The 21,223-nt window shown below is 34.2% G+C and overlaps 1 protein-coding gene across 2 annotated transcripts; it reads left to right on the top strand.

Annotated features, from left to right (window-relative positions):
* Window positions 1-4,904: 4,904 nt before the first annotated feature.
* Tap42 (immunoglobulin binding protein Tap42) lies at window positions 4,905-20,126 on the top strand. Of its 2 annotated transcripts, XM_069817809.1 has the most exons (4): window positions 4,905-5,058; window positions 5,174-5,922; window positions 10,653-10,881; window positions 18,497-20,126. In XM_069817809.1, the coding sequence occupies exons 1-3, from the start codon at window positions 4,927-4,929 to the stop codon at window positions 10,858-10,860; spliced, it is 1,089 nt and encodes a 362-aa protein (XP_069673910.1). In that variant the 5' UTR covers window positions 4,905-4,926; the 3' UTR covers window positions 10,861-10,881; window positions 18,497-20,126. The 2 variants fall into 2 exon arrangements, with proteins under 2 accessions (XP_069673910.1, XP_069673908.1); XM_069817807.1 differs by having other exon boundaries at window positions 10,653-20,126.
* The last annotated feature ends 1,097 nt before the right edge of the window (window positions 20,127-21,223 follow it).

Genomic DNA, 21,223 nt, shown 5'->3' on the forward strand with positions numbered 1-21,223 from the left:
AAAATTGAACTCTATGATCTTACTATATCATTTGTAGCTGTATGCTTATAAAAAGTGAAGAACAATAGTAGTAGATAAATGTTTCCTGTAAGTTCCTGAAAACTCCTTTGTGTAAATTCAATCTTTTTTGGGAGATATCAATTAGACCTGGATTCAGGCAGAAAACATTCCAAGCAACTACTGTGATATGGGTGAGTACTGTTTTCATATATTAACCAGTATTCATAATTGCCTTTTATACTGAAAGTATTCTAAACCGTACTTTTCATTGAAAGTCAAAGATTTTTTTAATTTATTCATTTAATATCATTTTTAAAACATATTAATTTAGGTGTTGTGATTTAATTCATTTTTTACACGTAACTTTTCTGTTTTTAAGTGTATCTGAAGTTAAAAAAATCACGAGTTACAGAGAAAGGCAAAAAACAAAAGCATGACAATGAGTGTGCCAGCCAGAGTGCTACTTTTGAAACCTCATTTTCAAGGACTTAAATATCTGAAATCGAGGAAAAAAATAATACATACTCGTTAAGCAAAGGTTTCTAGATTTGAAAGGCATGTTGGTCTGACAAGTTAACAAATTTAAAGAAATAAATATCAAAAGTCCTTCAATAACTGTCTATTCAAAATACAAAATATTACATAGGTTACATGAACGTATCTTTGACTAGCACTTTCGCTATTATAATAGCATCTTCAGGTCAGACTTGCGTGATGTTAAGATTTTCATATAAAGACGTAGATGGACAAGTAACATCGAAATGTGTTAAGGTACATGACGTGAGAATATAAAAATACCATGATAAGAAAAACAAGTAAAATTTGACTTATGAACAGTCCAATATATATATATATATATGACAGTTAAACCTTCATGAGGTCTCAAAAATTAATACATAAAAGTATTTGGCGTTAAAGCCTGCAGAAACATGTATGCAGCTTATAGATCAAAATTTGTTTAAAAATTGAAGTCTGCAAAACTTATATGCAGCTTAAAATTGTTATTCTTTTAACTGTCTGTGTCTCAATTTTAAGCTGCATATATTCGACTGTTCATAAGTCAAATTTTACTTGTTTTTCTTATCATGGTATTTTTATATTCTCACGTCATGTACCTTAACACATTTCGATGTTACTTGTCCATCTACGTCTTTATATGAAAAGCTTAACATCACGCAAGTCTGACCTGAAGATGCTATTATAATGCGAAAGCACTAGTCAAAGATACGTTCATGTAACCTATGTAATATTTTGTACTTTGAATAGACAGTTATTGAAGGACTTTTGATATTTATTTCTTTAAAAAAGGTTTCTAGGTTTTTAAAAGGAAAAATGAAAATTAGTTTTTTTCTTTTTGGCCATAACCACTTTCCATTATGCTTAAAGTAAATGGGCAATGTCAGTAATATGTCATTAAGGTCATAAGTAACATTCAAACAATGCAGTGCTTTACCAATGGAAAAACACTACTGTATGTATCTGACTGGTGAACACCCATTAAGATTTGCCATTATACATTATGAACTTTCATGGTATACTGCCTAAAACAAAATTACAGATATACAAATCCGTTACAGAACCAACCCTGCTGTATGGAGGGAAAAGTTCGCCGGTAACACGAGAGAATAAGTAATATAACAGCAATTGGAATGAAATGCTACCGAAGAATAGTTGGACAAACAAAGAGAGATAGAGTACGAAATGAAAGAATTAGAGAGGAATTAAAATAGAAATCAGTAGAAGAGAAGTTACGAAGAAAACGAAAGTGGTTTGGACATATGGTGCAAATGGGAGAGGAAAAAACTAAAGCAAGTAATGAAGGCGCAATGACGGAAGGGAGAAGAGGGAAAGAAAAACCAAGGACAATGTATATGGATAATATTGAAATGATGGTAAAGAAAAGAGGGAAAGGAATTGGGAACTGAGAAGAATGGCGAGGGATAAAGAGGAACGGAGAAGATGGATCAAGGCAGACCCGACACCATGAGACAAAAGGGAAATATGAAGAAGAACTTTCATGAAACAGTGAAACTGAGATTCGGAGTTTTGTGTTCTCATTTCACAGTTCTGCTTTTTAGTACCTGAACCTAATAAAATACAATTTTAAAGGTTAAATTATTCTTCATTTTCTGAAAATGTGTGTTCCTGTTACAGCTAATATTTGAACTAAGTTTATTTTAACATCTATACTTACAGTATTTACTTTGGAAATTTATCTTTTGAAAAGGTGGAAAAATTCAAATACCTTGGGGCAATAGTAACAAATATAAATGACACTCAAGAGGAAATTAAACGCACAAATATGGGAAATGCCTGCCTGCTATTATTAGGTTGAAAAGTTTTTGTCATCCAGTCTGCTTTTCAAAATGCTGAAAGCTAGAATTTATAAAACAGCTCTATTACTAGTTCTGTATGATTGTGAAACTTGGACCCTCATTTTGAGAGAGGAACAGTGATAAGGGCATTCGAGAATAAGGTGCTTAGGAAAATAATTGGGGCTAAGAGGGAGGAACATTCAATCCAGAGGTTTGAGATGAGTAAGGCATGTAGCATGTATGGGTAGATCCAGAAATGCATGTAGTGTGTTAGTTAGAAGACATATAGGAAAAAGACCTTTAGAGAGGCCGAGACGTAGATGGAAGGATAATATTAAAATGAATTTGACGGAGATAAGATATGATGGCAGGAATTGGATTAATCTTGCTCAGGATAGGGATCAATGGGAGGCTTATGTGAGGCAGCAATGAACCTCTGGGTTCTCTCAAAGCCATTTGTAAGTAATTATTTACTAGTAGGTTACATAGTGCAAATAATACAATTCTTATACTTTTACTCATATTTATTAAACATTCCCTGTATCTTGTACATTATTAACATTATTAATACTACCGTCGCGAGGGGTGACTTTGTGCCATTCGCGAAAAACATATGGAAGTATTCTTTAAGACCGTGACAAGGTTTTAAAGTCTACTTCCTTACGTTTTTTTATGAAATGCGCGAATGGCACAAAGTCACCCCGTGCGACGGTACTATAAAAAACATGTTTATATATACCGGTATTTTTTTTTCTCTTCACAAAAATCAGTTTCTCAAATGAAATAGGCAGTAACTTCAACTTGACTGTTATTACATCAATAGGAACATTACATGAAATAAAGACATACATATTTACTGATATTCAGAGCCCTATTAGTTTAAATTATGTCACCAATGAATGGAACCACCTGGACTCCAAGGAAATTGGTGTTGAATACTCCTTTTACTCTTATGCACAGCGTCTATTTGTTTGTTTCTTCTTTCTTCCACCTGGGTCAGCCATTCATCAAAAGCCTGCTCAGCCTCATATAACCTGTCCGTTTCATGCATTGCCTGCTCATCTTTCTTCTGTTCTTCAGCAAGTTTATTCTCCCTTATCTTTTTCTTAAGTTCTTCATCTTTTCTCATTTTCCAAGCATTAAATGATAATTTGGCACTTTCTCGTCTTTCTTTTTCCTTTTCTTTTTTCTCTTCTTCCACTTTTTGCTTCTTTAGTAATTCTTCTTGCGCTCTTTCTTTCATAATTTCATCTGCATGCTTTTTCCATGCTTTGTAAACTAGCTCTGCTTCAAATTTTCTGTCATCTGACTTTGTAGCTTCCATTTTAATATTATTGCTTGATTTTTTCTGTTTCAGTAATTTATTTTTCTCCCTCTTCCACGAAAGGAAGGCTTCCTCTTGATTTGATCTTGTCTTCTCCGATCTTACCGTGAAATCACCACTCCCTTCAACCACTTTTTTTTGTCTGCATTGTTGTTTCTGTTTATCTTTCATCTGCTTCCATTTCCTAAAATTTTCTTCAGCTTTTTGTTGTAGTTCTTTTTTAACTATTTCAACATCCTCTTGTTTCTTCCGTGCTTCTAAATCTTGAGCCTCTTTCTTCTTACGCGCCTCTTCCAGCTTCCGGAAGTACCACTCTTCGTACACAGCATCGCATAATGTTTTACGACTAACATGATCTCCTGATGCCTTCTCACTCATTTGTTCTTGTATTGCAGATTTTAAATTTTCAACGGAAAAACTACGTTTTGTGATGCGAGTATGAAATGTAGGTCCTACACTGTGAGGAGAGATGTATGTTTTGGGAATATCACCACTTATGCCTAAGTCTTTGGGGTGTAACCCAAGAAGTTTTAGACTGCGCTGAAAACTTTTGCACTCATAATTTGAAAATTCATCTAACGACTGTTTTCTTCTTGGCGTTACCGATGTGCTTCTGCTCGATATATTTTTATGAAGTGTTCGTTTATCTTTCGATTCACTGCTATTATATCGCCTAAGATTTGAAGCACCACTTGGTACCCACTGACCTAACCTCTTACAATTATCTTTATTTGAGTCATGTATACCAATTGCGTTTTTAGGTATAGTCCTAAGCGAATTTTTTGTATATTTATTTCCAATACTAAGCATTTCGAGATCTAACGACAAATCACAATAATTTTCTTTTTTATGATTGCCACTTTCACGATTACAATACTGGTACTCTGTAAAGTTATCATTTTCAAACAAGTTTGTACTTCTTGCTGAGGATATCAAAGAATCAGCACATTTTGCGTCTATATCATCCTCCAAACCTGTCATTTTTTAATAAATATTTTTAATTTAGCCTACTACTTCAACATTCGTGTATGTTCATAAAATATACAGTATAACATGAACAGCACACAATGAATGAATTAACAGTTTCTTTCTTACGTCACTTGCATTGTAATAATGACATGGGAGCACATAAAACATTTTAAATAACAATTATTTCTTAAATTGTGTATTCTTGCTACAGTTTTCACTGGGATTGCAACATACTAAAATTCATAGAATCGTAGTAAGTCATGGTACGTATTGGCAATCGACCCACTCGAGGTTAACAAAATCGATGTATAGTAGGTAATGTTTCGCTTCGCAATGGCGTCAAATGATGATCCGGGAGAGAAGAAGTTGTCACAAATATTTGACGATGGCATGACCATGTTTGACGATGTGAATAAAACTACTGAAGCAACAAATAGTAATTCAGTTCAAGTAAGTTCTAATAACTAATTATCTTTAATATGTTGCCTAATTTATTTCTAAATTATATTGAGATGTAATTTTTTGATAGGTTATGCTTGGTACTGATTATTGACTTCCTTTTCAGGTACAAGTGAAGAGAGCAATGCGTTTGTTTGAAGATGCTACGAAGTTAGTTTCTTTAGCGGGATTATTTAGTTCTAATGAAAACATAGAAGAAGTTGCTACAAAAAATATTAGATACTTCCTTCTCCCAGCACTTCTAGGTACCCTTAGCCTTAAACTTTGTGTTGAAGATCGAATGAATATTGTTCAGACAGCAGAAGTATACTTTCGAGATTTTTTGAAGCGTTGTAAAAACTACGGAATTATCGACATTGAAATTCCAGAACCTAAAGAAGATAGCTCCTCTGATTCAACCGAATCTGGTCGACGCCAACCCCACCCAATGGACCTTGGGACAATGGCAAGAGAACGGAATGCAAAATTACAGCGTTATAAGGAACAAAAAGAACTGGAGAGTCAATTAGAAGAGCTAAAGAAATCAATATCAGATATGAGCTTAGTAGACGAAGAACTTGAGAGAAAATATTACTTGACATTGATTAAGAATTATTCAAGCCAGGCTATAGATGAACTACAGAGTATTGAAATGGAAAAACCACTGTTGGAGCATATGGCTAAAGTTAAGAAAGGTGAAAATTTTGCACAAGCAAGTGAGAAACGTAAACAAAGTAAATTTCCTCCACCAAAACCGTTGCAGCCAATTATTATAACAAGAGATGAAATTCAGAAGAAGGTGTTCGGTGCTGGATATCCAAGCCTTCCTACTATGACAGTCCAGGAATTTTACGAAAAACGCATCAAAGATGGAGAGTAAGTACCAAAATTCGTATGTAGAAGTAATAATAATATGGTTGTTTCTGTTATGTAGAGTCTTGGAGAACATCCTCTTGCCTTCGTATTTCCCTTTATATTGGGTACTGATACATATACATAGGCCTAGGAAATGTGAAATAAATTCAACAGTTAGAAGCAACACCAAAAAGTTCTGGGATACCAAAAGAACTATAAAGATGTCATAGTCCTTCTTAGAGTAATATCAGGTCATAATTTTATTGTCAGTAATAAATTCATCGGTATAAAATAAGAATTTTCGAGTTATACTAAAATGTGCTTTAATGGTAATGCCACTGTAGATAGAAAACACCTTCTGAACCTGCAACTATTTTAAGATTGTATAATAGGCTATCTTGGAGAATATTCATATACTTTAATGTTTCTGGCTTTTCTGTAGCATGTGGCACCGAAACTTCCAACTTACAGTTTTCTAAGTTCTGAATCTGGCACGTTAGGTTAGTTTGGGCTTTTCGTAGCTATGCCTTGGATATACGAATCTGTGACAGGTTAGGTTAGGCAAGGCTTTTAGTATGCCTTGCATATATTACGAACGTGTAATAGGTTAGGTTAGATTAATTTATGCTTTACATGTATTAAGCGAAGTGAAATGTGCGTTTCACATTCATTTTGAAATGTTCTATCTCTTTATTTCACGTGTTAAGTAAGTTAATTATTTTCAGGTTACCTACACCGATCAATTTTTAGCAATTTTATAATAATATGTCTTCAAGTCAACTGACATCCTATATGAATTCTTCACATTCCAAACTACCTTCACCCTGAAAATTAGACCATTTTCCACTTTTTCGGCAAAGGAACCTTCAGTATCGCGTGTTGCTATTATAGTGATTAGACTAAGTTACTGTAATTACATTATAGTATATTTCGAAAATTTCTATTGCACATGGCTGTATTACAGACATTTATGTACTAATTTTACTCTAAGAAGAGCTATGACATTTCTTTTAAGTTAGGTTTAACAGGATTTTTATATTTATAATTCATTGTTAACTCTAGTATGTTTTAGTGCTTTCTGGTTGAGCTCATTGATGGTATTACTTGTCAACATTGTGACGTTAAAACGTGTGTTCAGGTTTCTGCCCAGTGATAATCCTGATGCAGTAGAATCCGTCTTAACCGGCACCAAAGGGACCAGGATAGTTCCAGATATGAGATTTTGCGGGATAATTGAATAAATACCGATACCGTATATAACTTATACAAAAAAAGTTCGTATTTCATGGTGCCAAATGTTGAAAGTGTAGTCATGTGAAGCCTATTTCTCTAGCACTTGCTCATAACTGAATAAACATAAAAAAAGTGTGGATTTTCTTTATTAAAACACGTCAAACAACACAAATAATACACTAATTTTAGGTTTGAATATTCACTGAAAATGAAAGTTTCCACTAACTTCCTAATGTTGCAACACTTACGGTCCAAACATAAGCTTAAAAGCTGTGAGGTTTTTCTTTATTAAAACACATCACACAGCATAAATAATACACTAGCCTAATTTTAGATTCGAATATTCACTGAAAATGAAAGTGTGTGAAAATTTCCTTATGTGGCAAAACTGTGAACCAGACTGGCAATGTGCCAGATTTCAACTTTTTTTTTTTGGCCCAGCCAGAAGTGTTTTAGTGCCAGTTATTTGGATCCTGTTACGAGGCATTTTACTTTATATTTTATTTTAATTGTCTCTCCAAAATCTGCTATGTGCATTTAAGCAGATTTTTCAGACGAAAGAAATTTCACTCATTATATCAAAGTGCAATAAAAATTCAGCAAGGTTCACTTTTTAGCAAGATAAAGTACAAATGTCACTTTTAAGGAAATATTGTGTGGGCTCTTGAGAGCATACAGTGCAGGCACTTTGACATCCCTGCATTAGGCTACATGAAAAATGATGAAATTATACCAAAGGTAGATTTGAAAACCAAGGGAATTATTAGTGATAAATAGGTATATTTTTTCTCATTTTCCTGAAAAATCTGTTTAAATGCACATAGCGGATTTTGGAGGTGCAACGACGATATGCAGTTAATTTGCATAAACATGCAAAAGGCTGCAAATCTAGCTTTCAGGTAGTCCTATAGCTTCCTGTGAAACTGATTGAATAATTTCAAAGAAAAATTGTTTCGGGGCCGGGCATCGAACTGGGATCTTTGGCTAAGTGCACCAGTGCTCTACCGACTGAGCTTCCCAGAAACTCTACCAGACCCAGACTCAATTTTTCCCTTTATATCCACTTACCTCAAAGTGGGCTGACAAACCGTCAAACATCCAACATTGAGTGCATACAAACTCTGTGTGACTTGAATTGAAGGGTTCAGAACCATAGTGGGCCAAGCGCTATTTACTAAAACCATAGAAAACAAGGGTTAAAATGAAGTTATCACCATAATTCAATGGAAACATGTAGCAAGTAATATAAAGTATACATATTAAAACTAAATGATATGTCAATCTTCATTGAACTGTGGTATTCACTTAACTTTAACCCTTGCTTTCTCCATTTTTAATAAATGGCATTTGGCCCACTATGGCTCTGAACCCTTCAATTGTGGCTTTCTGTTAACGAACAGTGATGTATATTATGCAAATCAGGTATAGCTCTCTGTGAAGCTGATTTGAATAAATTCCCTGTGAAGCTGATTTGAATAAATTCCCTATGAAGTTCGTTTGAATAAATATAGGTCTAAAATTAAAATACCTAGTTTACCTCTGATTGAGGTTCTGGCTGGAACATACATCTGTTATCATGCAGTACATCTCACTTGACGATATGTTTCAGACGAAGAACAATTGTTTGTATGCATCTGAAGTCTGATTAGTGTAATATGTAGCTAATTGGCGATGTATGCAATGGAGTGGGAAAGGAACTGGCCACCCTACCCCACTATCTCCTGGCCTAGTTACCTCATAAGTAGTGCCTTGTTGGTAACACTTGTGAGGTTCAGACCTGTCTTTGGACAGTTGACTGAACAACAACAAACAACAATACCTATTTTATCTTATTTTAAATAAATGTTATAAAGTGAATCAATAACAAAACGAAATCGGATTTAAGGATAAATATAAAACTTGCAATATTCTGTCATAATCATTTTGAAAGACACCATATACATATTTTGGATCATCTTATTTTTATGATAATGTAGCCAACTTACGAAATGAAATTTCAGCTAAAGAAAACTAAGTCAGAGAGTTTTGAAATATCTGGTAAAATGATGGATATGAATTTCATACTAATAAAACCAGGTAACAGAAATATGTTCTTTATTATTATTATTATTATTATTATTATTATTATTATTGTTATTATTATTATTATTATTATTATTATTATTATTATTATTACTATTATATGGATAACTGAGAACAGAATATCATGGAAGATACTGAATTGAATGGTGGTAGTGACAAGAGGAAGGGGTAGAATGTTGGTTGGATGGGGTTCGATGAAGCATGTGGAGGAAAGGACTATGTAATGTAATGATATTGCTGTGGAGAGGGACTTTTGGCGACAGAGATTGGTTTGGGTTGAAGGAGAATCATTATATAATGGAATATTCCTAATAAAAAATTGTATTATTGTCATTATTATCATTATTCTTCTGTATGATGTGAAACTTGGACTCTCACTTTGAGAGAGGAACAGAAGTTAAGGGTGTTTGAGAATAAGGTGCTTAGGAAAGTATTTGGGGCTAAGAGGGATGAAGTTACAGGAGTGCATTTTATTCTTCACCTGACATAATTAGTAACATTAAATCCAGACGTTTGAGATGTGGAGGGCATGTAGCACATATTGACGAATCCAGAAATGCATATAGAGCGTTAGTTGGGAGGCTGGAGGAAAAAAGATCTTTGGGGAGGCCGAGACGTAGATGGGAGGATAATATTAAAATAGATTTGAGGGAGGTGGGATGTGATGGTAGAGATTGGATTAATCTTGCTCAGGATAGGGACTGAGGGCAAGCTTGTGTGAGAGCGGCAATGAACCTCCGGGTTCCTTAAAAGCCATAAGTAAGTAAGTAGTATCATTATTATTATTATCATCGTAATTACTATCATCATCATCATCTTCCTTGCGGGTGTTAGGTCATGTGGCCTGTTATGGTTTCAGTCAGTCATTTTCTTGGCCGTCCCAAATGTCTTTTTCCTCTAGGTCTATAGGGTATAAGTTGCTTTATTATTATTATTATTATTATTATTATTATTATTATTATTATTATTATTATTATTAAAGTGACACAATAGGTACCTACAAGATATATATAATTTTGTTCAGAAAACTCTGCAGAACTTTAAAATATAAAATCTAAAACATATGAACCCTTCATAGCAGAAGTGGTGTAAGTCAAAATTGGGTAATGAGTTTTCAAGTAAAAATTCTGTAAAATACAGAGCAAATTAGCAATTAATATGTCCTTCGTGCTATCCATTGACTACTAATAGTTTAAATAAATTGAATATTAATTACTACTTTGCGCTGTATTTTGCAGAATGTTTACTTTAACCCTCATTACCCATTTTTGACTTACACCACTTCTGCTCTGAACGGCTCATATATTAACCTTCTCAGTTTAACTTTGTGGCAAGCGATAATAATCATTAGTCGTAAAGTACAGTTTGGTAATAGTCTCACATAGAGATTGCAGACATATTCAAATATATTGCTAAGATGTAATTTTTTCTTGCAGCTGGCCAGATCCTAGTAAGCAGAAACCACACTCTCTGCTGGATATGGCGTCCATGGGTAATCAAGACCAGCTCCGCGAGAAAGAAGAGATAGAAAAGGAGGCAAAAATAGAAAGTGACGATCCTAAGATGCTGCAGGAGGCCAGAGAATGGGATGAGTTCAAGGATGAACATCGACGCGGCTGGGGCAACAGGATGAACAGAAGCTGAAGAGGTTTTCAATCATCTTCTGTAAGGTTCAAAACAGGCTTAGCAGAAGTTGATATAAAAAATCATAAGTCTGACTTCACTGTGTTTTTGATGGTTTCCTAATTGTTGTTACAAAACTCAAAATTGTAACTACCTAAATAGAAACTGAGCCAAATAGGTACAAAATATTTATATGAGAATTGTTTTTTAACTGTTTTTTGATCTGGTCTCATCCAATTTTCATGCATTCTTTTGGAACAAAATGTATTGTTTGCTGATAAGTGTAAAAAGTAGTGTATTGTCAAATAATTGAACTTCAAAAAGTGTTTTTCTTCATTCTTTTTTTAGTTTTCGTTTATTTTATTCTTTTTATTATTAAAGGAATACATGTTTTTTTTTTTGTTACACTCTTTTTTGCTTATTATCATCATCATCATCATCATCATCAACGTAGCACCCATATTTATATGGAAAAACAATCTGAATGCGTACAAGAATACTAAAAGACATTAGCTCTGCTCTTTAAATTAATAATGTACAATTTTTAAACAGTGCAACAGGTTTTGAGCATACCACATATCAGAAATGACCCTTGCTTCATCTATGAAACGGTCAGCATACCCCAGTAGAAAAAAGTTCATAACATTGAATTTATGTTAATATTAATAACAGTATTTACCTAACCACACTGTTCTCTGAGTGCTTCTTCATATAATTGGTACCTTTTTCAAACTTCCGAATTTACACGGAGAAATTCTTGGGGACTTAGGCAAGAAATCTGTTATCAGTGTCTCGGTGTTTCTAAAATGTAGGAATTGTGTTTTTTTGCTGTTTGTTCTATAAATTTCCTAATAGATTACAAATCGTGCGATAAGAAGTCTTTTAAGAGATTTCCAATTTTATTTAGTTTCTTTGCTGTTAGTACAAAATATCACACCCCAATCAAATCCTCAACACACAGATCAATTTTAGAACACATACACTATTTGACTCAACTCTTCATCACACGAACACGCCCACACAACAGGCAGCGATGTTGAGAAGACGCCGAGACACAGAAGGCTCTGAGAATGGTGTCAAGTAGCACCAAAACAGCTGTAAGCCGCACATGCATACATAATTAACACGTAGTAAGTTCGCCATTTAATCAATTATTTAAAAATATCACTGTTTCCATTTCATTTTGTCAGAAAATGACCACTGTTTTTGCTTTGATTACAATCTTACCACAGGGTGAAATAGGACCTTATGCGTTTGTTTATTAGGATTATGAAGCATATATAAATATAAAATTATTCAAGTGTGCAGGACAAGCTTTCCTCTTAAGAATTCTCTCTTTCCTAAACCTGACATGAAATGAACAAGAACCACCCAAAAGTTGGTTTAAATCTATTGTAATTCCAATATATGAGAAATAGCTATGGGATGAGCCTATTGAACACGGGATATAAAATTTTTGCGAATATAATAAAAAATAGACTTTATGGTTATTGTGTACATATTTTGGGAGGAGAACAAAACGGTTTTCGAAAAGAAAGATCATGTTGCGATGGATATTTTATCTTGAAAATGTTAATACTCGTAAAAAAAACACAGAAAATTTGGTACCAAAAATGTAATATGGAAACACACATCACCTTCATAGACTTCAAAAAAGCATTTGATAAAGTTAATCACCTTATCTTGTTAAACATACTATTAAATGATAATATAGCACATAAATTATCCAAAACATATTTCACTTATACAAAGAAACATCAATTGCAGTAAAAACTGAAGGGTACACGGGAAAAACGATCAAGGTCCAACAAAAATCGAAATTGAGTTAATAATGCCATCTTATAGTGGAAAGGAAGTACTATCATGTGGTCTAGCTAGTAATAAGAAATCATCGTTCTTGACATTCCATTACGTCAGTTTCTATTAAATACATACATAACAAAGCATTAAGTAGCTACATCTCAAAATCTGTGCGTCAGTGGCTAACCATGACAATAGCCTATCTTTGAAAAATATTGGAGTGCTAGAGGTCAAATGACTTTATTGTCAAATGCCTGGCATTAGAAAACAACAACAACTTAAACTATAAAAGTCGTTTTTCTCGAAACTTTCTAAAATGGACCTTGATCGTTATTCCCGTGTACCCTTCAACTGTAGATACTTTATTACCTTGGAGGGAAATAAATTTAGGTGTTAGACAAGGTTATGGACTTTATCCACTTTTATTTAATATCTATATGAATGCTATCATCAAAGAATTTAAATTGACACGACATGAGTATATAACTGTAAATCAACATCTACATTTAGATACATTAATCTTAGAGATGACTTAGCACTTTTAACCTCTACAGAAGATGACCTATAACGATCTGTATACAATTTGAAGTCAATAGCAGATAAGTAGTCACTGGAAATTTCTACAGACAAATCTACAGTTATGGCTTTTTCGGAAAAGAACCAATACCAAGCAAAATTTGTATCAATAATCAAATATTACGTGAACATTATGACGAAGTGAAGGAAGTGAATAGAAGCATTTGAAATGTGGATGTGAAGAAGAAGGAACATGTGAAGTGGACAGATAGATGAGAAGTAAACTTGTTTTTCACGTTAGTTGGGGGTAAAAGTGAGAGAAATGTTGAGAAAGAATAGAAATTACTTTTAGAAGTGGTCGCTTCTCAAAATCTTTACTGCTTTCCAAGTTAAACAAAGCGTTTTTGCTTGGAGTACTCACGAATCTACCTTTTATCTATTGTAATCTCAACGAAAAATTCTTTCCTGAGCTTTCTTGTACTTCTGATTGAATGATTTATTCATCTTGAGCTGTCCTAAGTAGATGACTATCATCCACAGTGGTGAATCCCAAATGTGACACTATATTTTAACATTGAATCAAACCTACGACCTAAACTTCAATCACTTCCACGTCTGGCTAGAGATAACAGGTTCTGCTATTGAAATAACGTGAAGTGAAAGGCTCTGATTGGCTCTTTCATCAATGACGTCAACATAGCCTTAATGTTTAGCACACGGCGAGGATGTGAAAACTCTCTATTAATAGAAGACATATTTACGTTAAACTCTTTGAAACCAAGATTCCACTGTCAATTTTTTTTTTGTCTCTACTTTGGAGATCTAACAGTGTGCACAATTTTAGAGGAAGTTTTGACATGAGCTCATTAACAGTTCCTTTGTAAGTTGCTTACTTTCTGAGAATACAATAGAATTCACGCATTTTAAAGTAAATACCCAACAAGTCTGAGATGTAAAGAGTGAAAATCCAGTAAAAGTGTACGTTTCAAAGTATAAAGTGAAAAATGTGAATGCAAAATGATGTTTCATCAAAATACAGTCACATGCATGTAAAATTTGTTATTAAAGTTATAATTGCCCAAAAATATGTTTCAAAATATTGGATGCAACATAGCTTTTGTATATAAATCTGGGTTCTACATATAGAGTATCATAACAATTTTCTATCTTACCTGGTAGATTCTTAAAAGGGATGTGAAAATAATTTAAGTAAATGAATATTGACGAAGTGCATATTGTTTGGCTAAAGGAAAGGAAGATGTATTTAGACATATCACTGACAGTAAGTGCTTCTGAGTATACTTTTTCACCCCTCATCACTCTTCTGTGAACAGAATATTATAGTCTGCATTAATTTGTTAGGATTGTTACATTTTTTTTATATAATTTAAATAGAGATTTATAATTCATGCGTGGTATGAAATTTCGGCTCTACTTTTTAAACAGGGGGCTTGCAATATTAATTACATTCAGCTGAGATATTGGAGGTTATGCAGTGTTCAGGAATTTATTAGGTACCGATATGATTTACAGTTTATATAATAAGACATTTTTACTGCTTTGAAAATGATACAAATACAATAGTTTCATTATATCACCAAAATGAAGAGCACGTGTGTTCATGATTTGTATAGTGAGGATCAGGTAAGAACATTTCCTAAACAGCAAATATTGCCGTCTTGTCAGTGTTGCCAACTGTTACCAGATATCACATGATCCTACGTACTGAATGACTTATTTTTCTTACCATACTTTACCTTTATGTTGGAAGGTTATTCTAAATAGTTCGATAATTAGTAACATATTTTTGTTGGCAAACTATACGAGAAAGGGATCAACATGTTAGGTATTTTGTCTGGCAATATGAAATTCATTGGTTTGACTAAACAATTGATTCACGAGACCTAACCTAAAAATGTATTTTGTTTGACTACATAAAATTATTAATACTAACTCCGAAAACTTACCTGACTGTAGTCTTGAATTATAACCACAATGCAACACATAAAATAACTGTTATGTATTTAATGTTGTATTCTTCATGTGACATAATATTAGGAACATTACCAGTAAATCCAGATGTTTGAGAGGGCAGGGCATGTAGCACATATGGACGAATCCAGAAATGCATACAGAGTGTTAGTTGAGAGACCAGAGGGGAAAAGACCTTTGGGGAGACCGAGTCGCAGGTGGAAGGATAATATTAAAATGGATTTGAGGGAGGTGGGATATGATGATAGAGACTGGATTAATCTTGCACAGGATACGGACCAATGGCAGGCTTATGTGAGGGCCGTAATGAACCTGCGGATTCCTTAAAAACCATTTGTAAGTAAGTATTAATATTAATACTGATATTAATTAATTATTAGTATGTTCAGATTTCATTAACTTCCAGTAACCGGCTCAGAAATCTAGTACAATTTTAATTTCATGGAACTCCAGTACCAACAACATTTGTCTCAGTTGCCAACATACCAGTTACAAAATCACTACCATTTATAGTATTTATCAGTATCGAATTTCGAAACAAAGTTGGCAAAAGAAAATTTAATCTGCAAACTAGAAAATCACCACAGTCCACTAGCATATGTAGTAATGGGGGGAAAAATGGTTAGGTTTCACCCTTACGGTATGAAGTAAGCTGACCCGGACTATACCAGACATATTGGATGTTGCACAAATATGGCAACATAAACTATATTGCCTCCTGGTGTTGCACTCATTAATCTTAATAACATGACCAGAACCGCCTACTTTCTCCCTCTTGTAATACTTTTTATTGCTAGCATCAGCATTTTTGACATCAGTATGGACTTGTTCTATTGAAGTGAGTTCCTCACCAGTAAGTTATGAAGTGACATCACACTGTCAGAGCTTTAATGTTTCTGTTTTGGTTCAGAGCTGCTGTTAAATACACTCACTTCAGTATATCATGAGTATTCACTTTCAATATTATATCATGTACATGTAAATTTAGCATGAAAGTAGCATATAGGATCTACACCTTTTAAATTTACATTTTGTAAAAGAAGTATTTAAACATTCTCATACCAGTTCCCAGTGTTACAGTAATTAATACCAATGGTGGTGGTTAGTGACTGACCCAACGGAGTTTATGCTGTTTCTACAGTAAAACTAGGTAAATTATATATTTTTGTAATCGTTATGCCTTAGGAATCTTTTATATCAATTTTATTAAATTTGTTTTCATTATACAATAATTTTTTCAACAGATACAAAAGAAATAAGTCTCCTAAGAAATATACCATTTTATTTAGGTACTACATTCATGTAATATGATAATGGGTAATTATGTACCATACATAAATAATCATGAAAAACAGAAACAATGATTCGATTTTTGCCTTTGGATGTGGACGCCTTCATACTGGCTGAACTTCTAAAACAATAAGTATTTGCATGCAATAGGTAACCAGAAACCTAATATTTTCTCATATGCTGTTACAGCTCAAAATATTGTAATTTAAAAACGAATAAATATTTATAATAAGAATAGAAAGTTAGGTAATTATCAAAGGGGTAGAGTAGAAATTATCTTGTTCATCTTCTGACGCACTACTTTCTTTCTATTACATCTTGCTCTATAGGCTGCTGAATAACATCTCCATTTTCACTACTAGAACTATCAAATAAACTATGTTTCTGAAACCCCATTTAGATATTTGCGTCCATTTATTTATTTTATTATCTGACCTTGCAAGGCGTGCCTATAGATACAGATTAACACACAATTTACAATAACAGTTGTACATGAATGAGCATGAAGCATAGAAAAACATGGATAAAAATTGAAGATAAAAACACAGATAGTCAATCACAAATATATGATTTTAACATTTATGTGGAGTGCTTGCCATATAGATGATTCTGAGTATTTAATTATTATAACTTTTTCTTAGGGAACATTAAATCCAGACATTTGAGGTGGGCAGGACATGTAGCACATATGGGCGAATTCAGAAATGCATATAGAGTGTTGTTAGTTGGGAGGCCGGAGGGAATAAGACCTTTGGGGAGACCAAGACATAGATGGGAGGATAATATTAAAATGGATTTGAGAGAGGTGGGATATGATGGTAGAGACTGGATTAATCTTGCTCAAGATAGGGACTGATGGTGGGCTTATGTGAGGGCGGTAGTGAACTTCTGGGTTCCTTAAAAGATAAGTGATGACTATGGACTTTCGAAATTTTTCTCCTCCTGCTTCAAACTGTCCCAGGAGTTGACTGGCCATCTGTTTGTCTACGACCATTTGTTTTCATCGGTAAGGGTGCGTGGGACCCCATGAGCATTCACTTTCCCGTAGTGCAAGTTCTTTTACATTAATGCGCCTTTCTCCCATTTAAGCATGTTAGCACGGTCAGTGTTGGTTTGTTGGGGTGATCAATGTTCGCGGCCGACGAGTATGCGGCATGTTCTCCACTCTCTCTCTCTTGCCTCTCTGAAGGTTTTACACCATTCAAACACTCGGGTTCTGGAGAGACATGCTTCTCCAAATTATTTTTCGAGTCTCTGGAGAATTTCCGATGGCTGGACCCCTTCCACAGTAAGAAACTTGATAATATTGTATTGTGTCATGCTAAACGACACTTTCTGTTCAGTCATCTCTGTAGCATAGCTCAGACAAGACTGATCAAGCTCATAAATACCTGAGAGAGAGGAGAGAGAAGCAACGTCCCCTTGCAAGATCAGTAACATGCGGGATGAGGTTTGAGGTTTTATGTTTGTAAAGAAATCAGTCCCGTTTATATTTGAACCACCTCCTGTATCTGTTTGCTAAAGATTCTATTTACTGTTTTCAATTATTGATGAGACTTGGTACTGTTCTCCAACCAGGAGATTAATCGTGAAAGGAATGTGCTTACTATTGCGTTATCTATTGGAGCGAAGTAGATCGATAATATTACCGTTATAACGTCAGTTTAAGAACATGCACTCTCCTGCATATGTTATTTCCTGTATGGAGGGATTAAAAGACCAGAGGCCATATCCATAGACATTTTTAGCGCGGGCTTCCTGTGGATGATCAGCGTTTTTCGTATTCATAAACCAGTGTTAGCGATATGATATGATTTGAATTCTGTACAAGTAACCAGTGGATAGCCAGGGCTAGTTTAGCACGCTCGTAGCGCGTGCTGCGAAATGTCTATGAATAGCACCCCAGGAGATTAACCGTGATCTAATTTTGTAACTAGGATACTAGTTTAATATGTGTGTATCAGTGTTATCATTTGTGCTTTGAGAGTTAGCCAATGGAGATGCGTGTATCCATGTGTGTGACCTTATGACATCTTATGACATTAACATTCATTCACAGCATTACACCGCTGCGTCTCATTCCCCTGAGACTTTCTCCTGGTTGGAATACAGCAGTGGCGGCCGGTGAGGCATTCTGGTGGTGGTGCCAAAAATGAAAAAAGGTTTTATGCAAATTACCCAAGTGAAACTGATAATCGCAGCTCACGTTTACATTATGTTAAATAAAACACATTAATTAAACCAACTATTTTACCAGGTGTATAGTTAATAATGCATCTAGTAACAGTTACAATAACATTTCCGAAACTAATAAGGAAATTTACAGATACAGATAATGCAAAACTTTCACAGTATTGTTAGTCAAATACAAATAAATTTTATAACTAATAAAATTACTGGCAAAAATGCACGAGATAAACAGTGATATAGATAATAAACGAACATGTTTGCATTTTATTTAACAGGCCGATGAATCCAAGGCAGCGGCCTGAATAACACATGTTCATGTCCTGCATAGATCTCATGTATCGTTAACAAAAGCATCAATACTATAGCAACAGTGTAGCGATATTTAGTTGCCGGAAAATAAAACAAATATTACACAACATTAACTGTGTTACATAATATGAAAAAAATATTTATCTTTCTAAAAAGAACCATGACTATCTCTGCATTCAATATAGTTAAATGGATAATATTTTACACATTCAAATCCAAGTTATGTGCATTAGTTTTGAATTGGCAACATTACATTAACATTTGGCGCGGAACTTTAACTTGTGTTTTCGTGCAAGTCTGCGGTTCATGGTTCCCTTCCTAACGTCTCCAACAACCCTGCCATCTAGCGAAATTTTTGCATTACTGTGCTCTAGCAGGTGGAATATTAACTACTGAGTCAAACTGAATACGGCTCAAAGTCTGTCATAAGAAACTTATATAAACTAGAATCAGTAGCCTTTTGTACAGTGTTATATGGACGTAGGCAGTGCCACACAGAAGTGGCTCCAAAGTTCGGAAAAACGCTGCAAGAGTGCGTCCCGATCTGTGCGCACGCTCGTTCAGATGAAATACGAATAAAATGTGTAGAAATAAACTATTACAACTGCTTTTTAGGATATTATTTTTTGTTTATTTCATTGGCGGTGCCATGGTACACTGGCACTACCCCAAAAACCGCCCCTGGAATACAGTAACAACTGAAGAAAGTATATTCTGAAAGTACTTATACACAGTCAATCCACAGTGCAAATTGAAAGGGACAGAATAGGAGATTCATTTTTAGGTCAGGCATTAATACCGAGAAAAAAACTTTGTACAAAATCATTTTGGAAATTTCCTCATATCCATTTGTGTTGCATAAAGATTTGGGTTGTTACTGAATTGGTTGGCAATAGTAGGGACATAACTGTTCCACATAACAGCCTTTATTGGAAACTTCACATTTTTATCTCCATTTATCTGTAAGTTCCTTCAGTCCGCACAAACATACTATAATTTTCTCGAACGTCAAAAAGAAAGACCTCATCTAAAGTTTTTCCGAAATTTCTACGTTGTGTGTTCAATAAAATTTACAACCTAACAGAAAGACTGAGTGTAAGAATTAGAAATCTCTTATTTGTGTTATTTGTGTAGATGCTAGTGCTTTTGTCGAACAAAAATTAGAAACAATAAATGTTAGCAAAGTGTAATGTCTCTTGTATTGTTTATGATTCCCTGTCAACTTTTCTAATCCATTTTTCCTAATGTTACTTTCCTAATCTCATAACAATATTGAATGATTAAGATTGAAAACAATTTAATCATTTAAAGTTTATAGAATAATGGTATGTGCTAATGCACGTAGAAAATTGCAAAACACCATTTTCATCTTTATAAACGTTATAATTCTTGACTGTATTTTTTTAATTCTTCTTTCGGTTGCAATCCTGCCTTAATGCTTCTTCCCAAACATAATTTTGCTTCAATAATTTTTATTTCTGATTGTTCTTTTTGAAAATCGATAAATCAGGGTGCTGTTTATTGATGACGAGGTTAAAGTAATTGTTCCACCCCTCATTAACATTGCTAGTATATTGAGAACCGTTTATTGTGGCCTTATAATGGTTCCATTTGCCCGATGGATATCTTGATCAAGGCTCCTTTCCTCCCTTGGCTCAACAACTGTATGGAGGCTATTGTGAAATGCAGTAATAGTAGCTGTCTGTGCTGTTGTGGATACTTATGTGTGGCTGAAAGTCCCATACTTGGGACAATGTGAACGAAGTGAGACAAGTGGCTTTTAGGTTAGGAGCTCACATAAAAGTTAAGAAAAGTCGCAGAGTCCTTGAAAGGACGTGATACATTTGATCCTTTCTTATTGTTTTATAATGATTAGTTCCTCTTAGTAAAGTATTTTTTCTTCAATGTGATCTGTATTATTTCACTTGTCATACAAAAATCTGCAAAAAAAAAATAGCTTAATTTTATTCAGGTTACATCGCCATTGTGTGTTTTTGATTTAAAATAGAACCAGCCTTCATAGATTATTTCCATTGGTTCACATAAGCCACAGCATATGTGGTAGACTTCAAGAGCCAAAAACAGGATTTGCTACTTACTATAATATTTATTGGCTTTTAAGGAACCCGGATGTTCATTGCCACCCTCACATAAGCCTGCCATTGGTTCCTATCCTGAGCAAAATTAAACCAGTCTCTACCATCATATCCCACCTCCCTCAAATCCATCTTAATATTATCTTCCCATCTATGTTCAGCCTCCCCAAAGGTCTTTTTCCCTCCGGCCC

The sequence above is a fragment of the Periplaneta americana genome, chromosome 2 (genome assembly GCF_040183065.1).
Source record: "Periplaneta americana isolate PAMFEO1 chromosome 2, P.americana_PAMFEO1_priV1, whole genome shotgun sequence".
NCBI lineage: Eukaryota > Metazoa > Arthropoda > Insecta > Blattodea > Blattidae > Periplaneta > Periplaneta americana.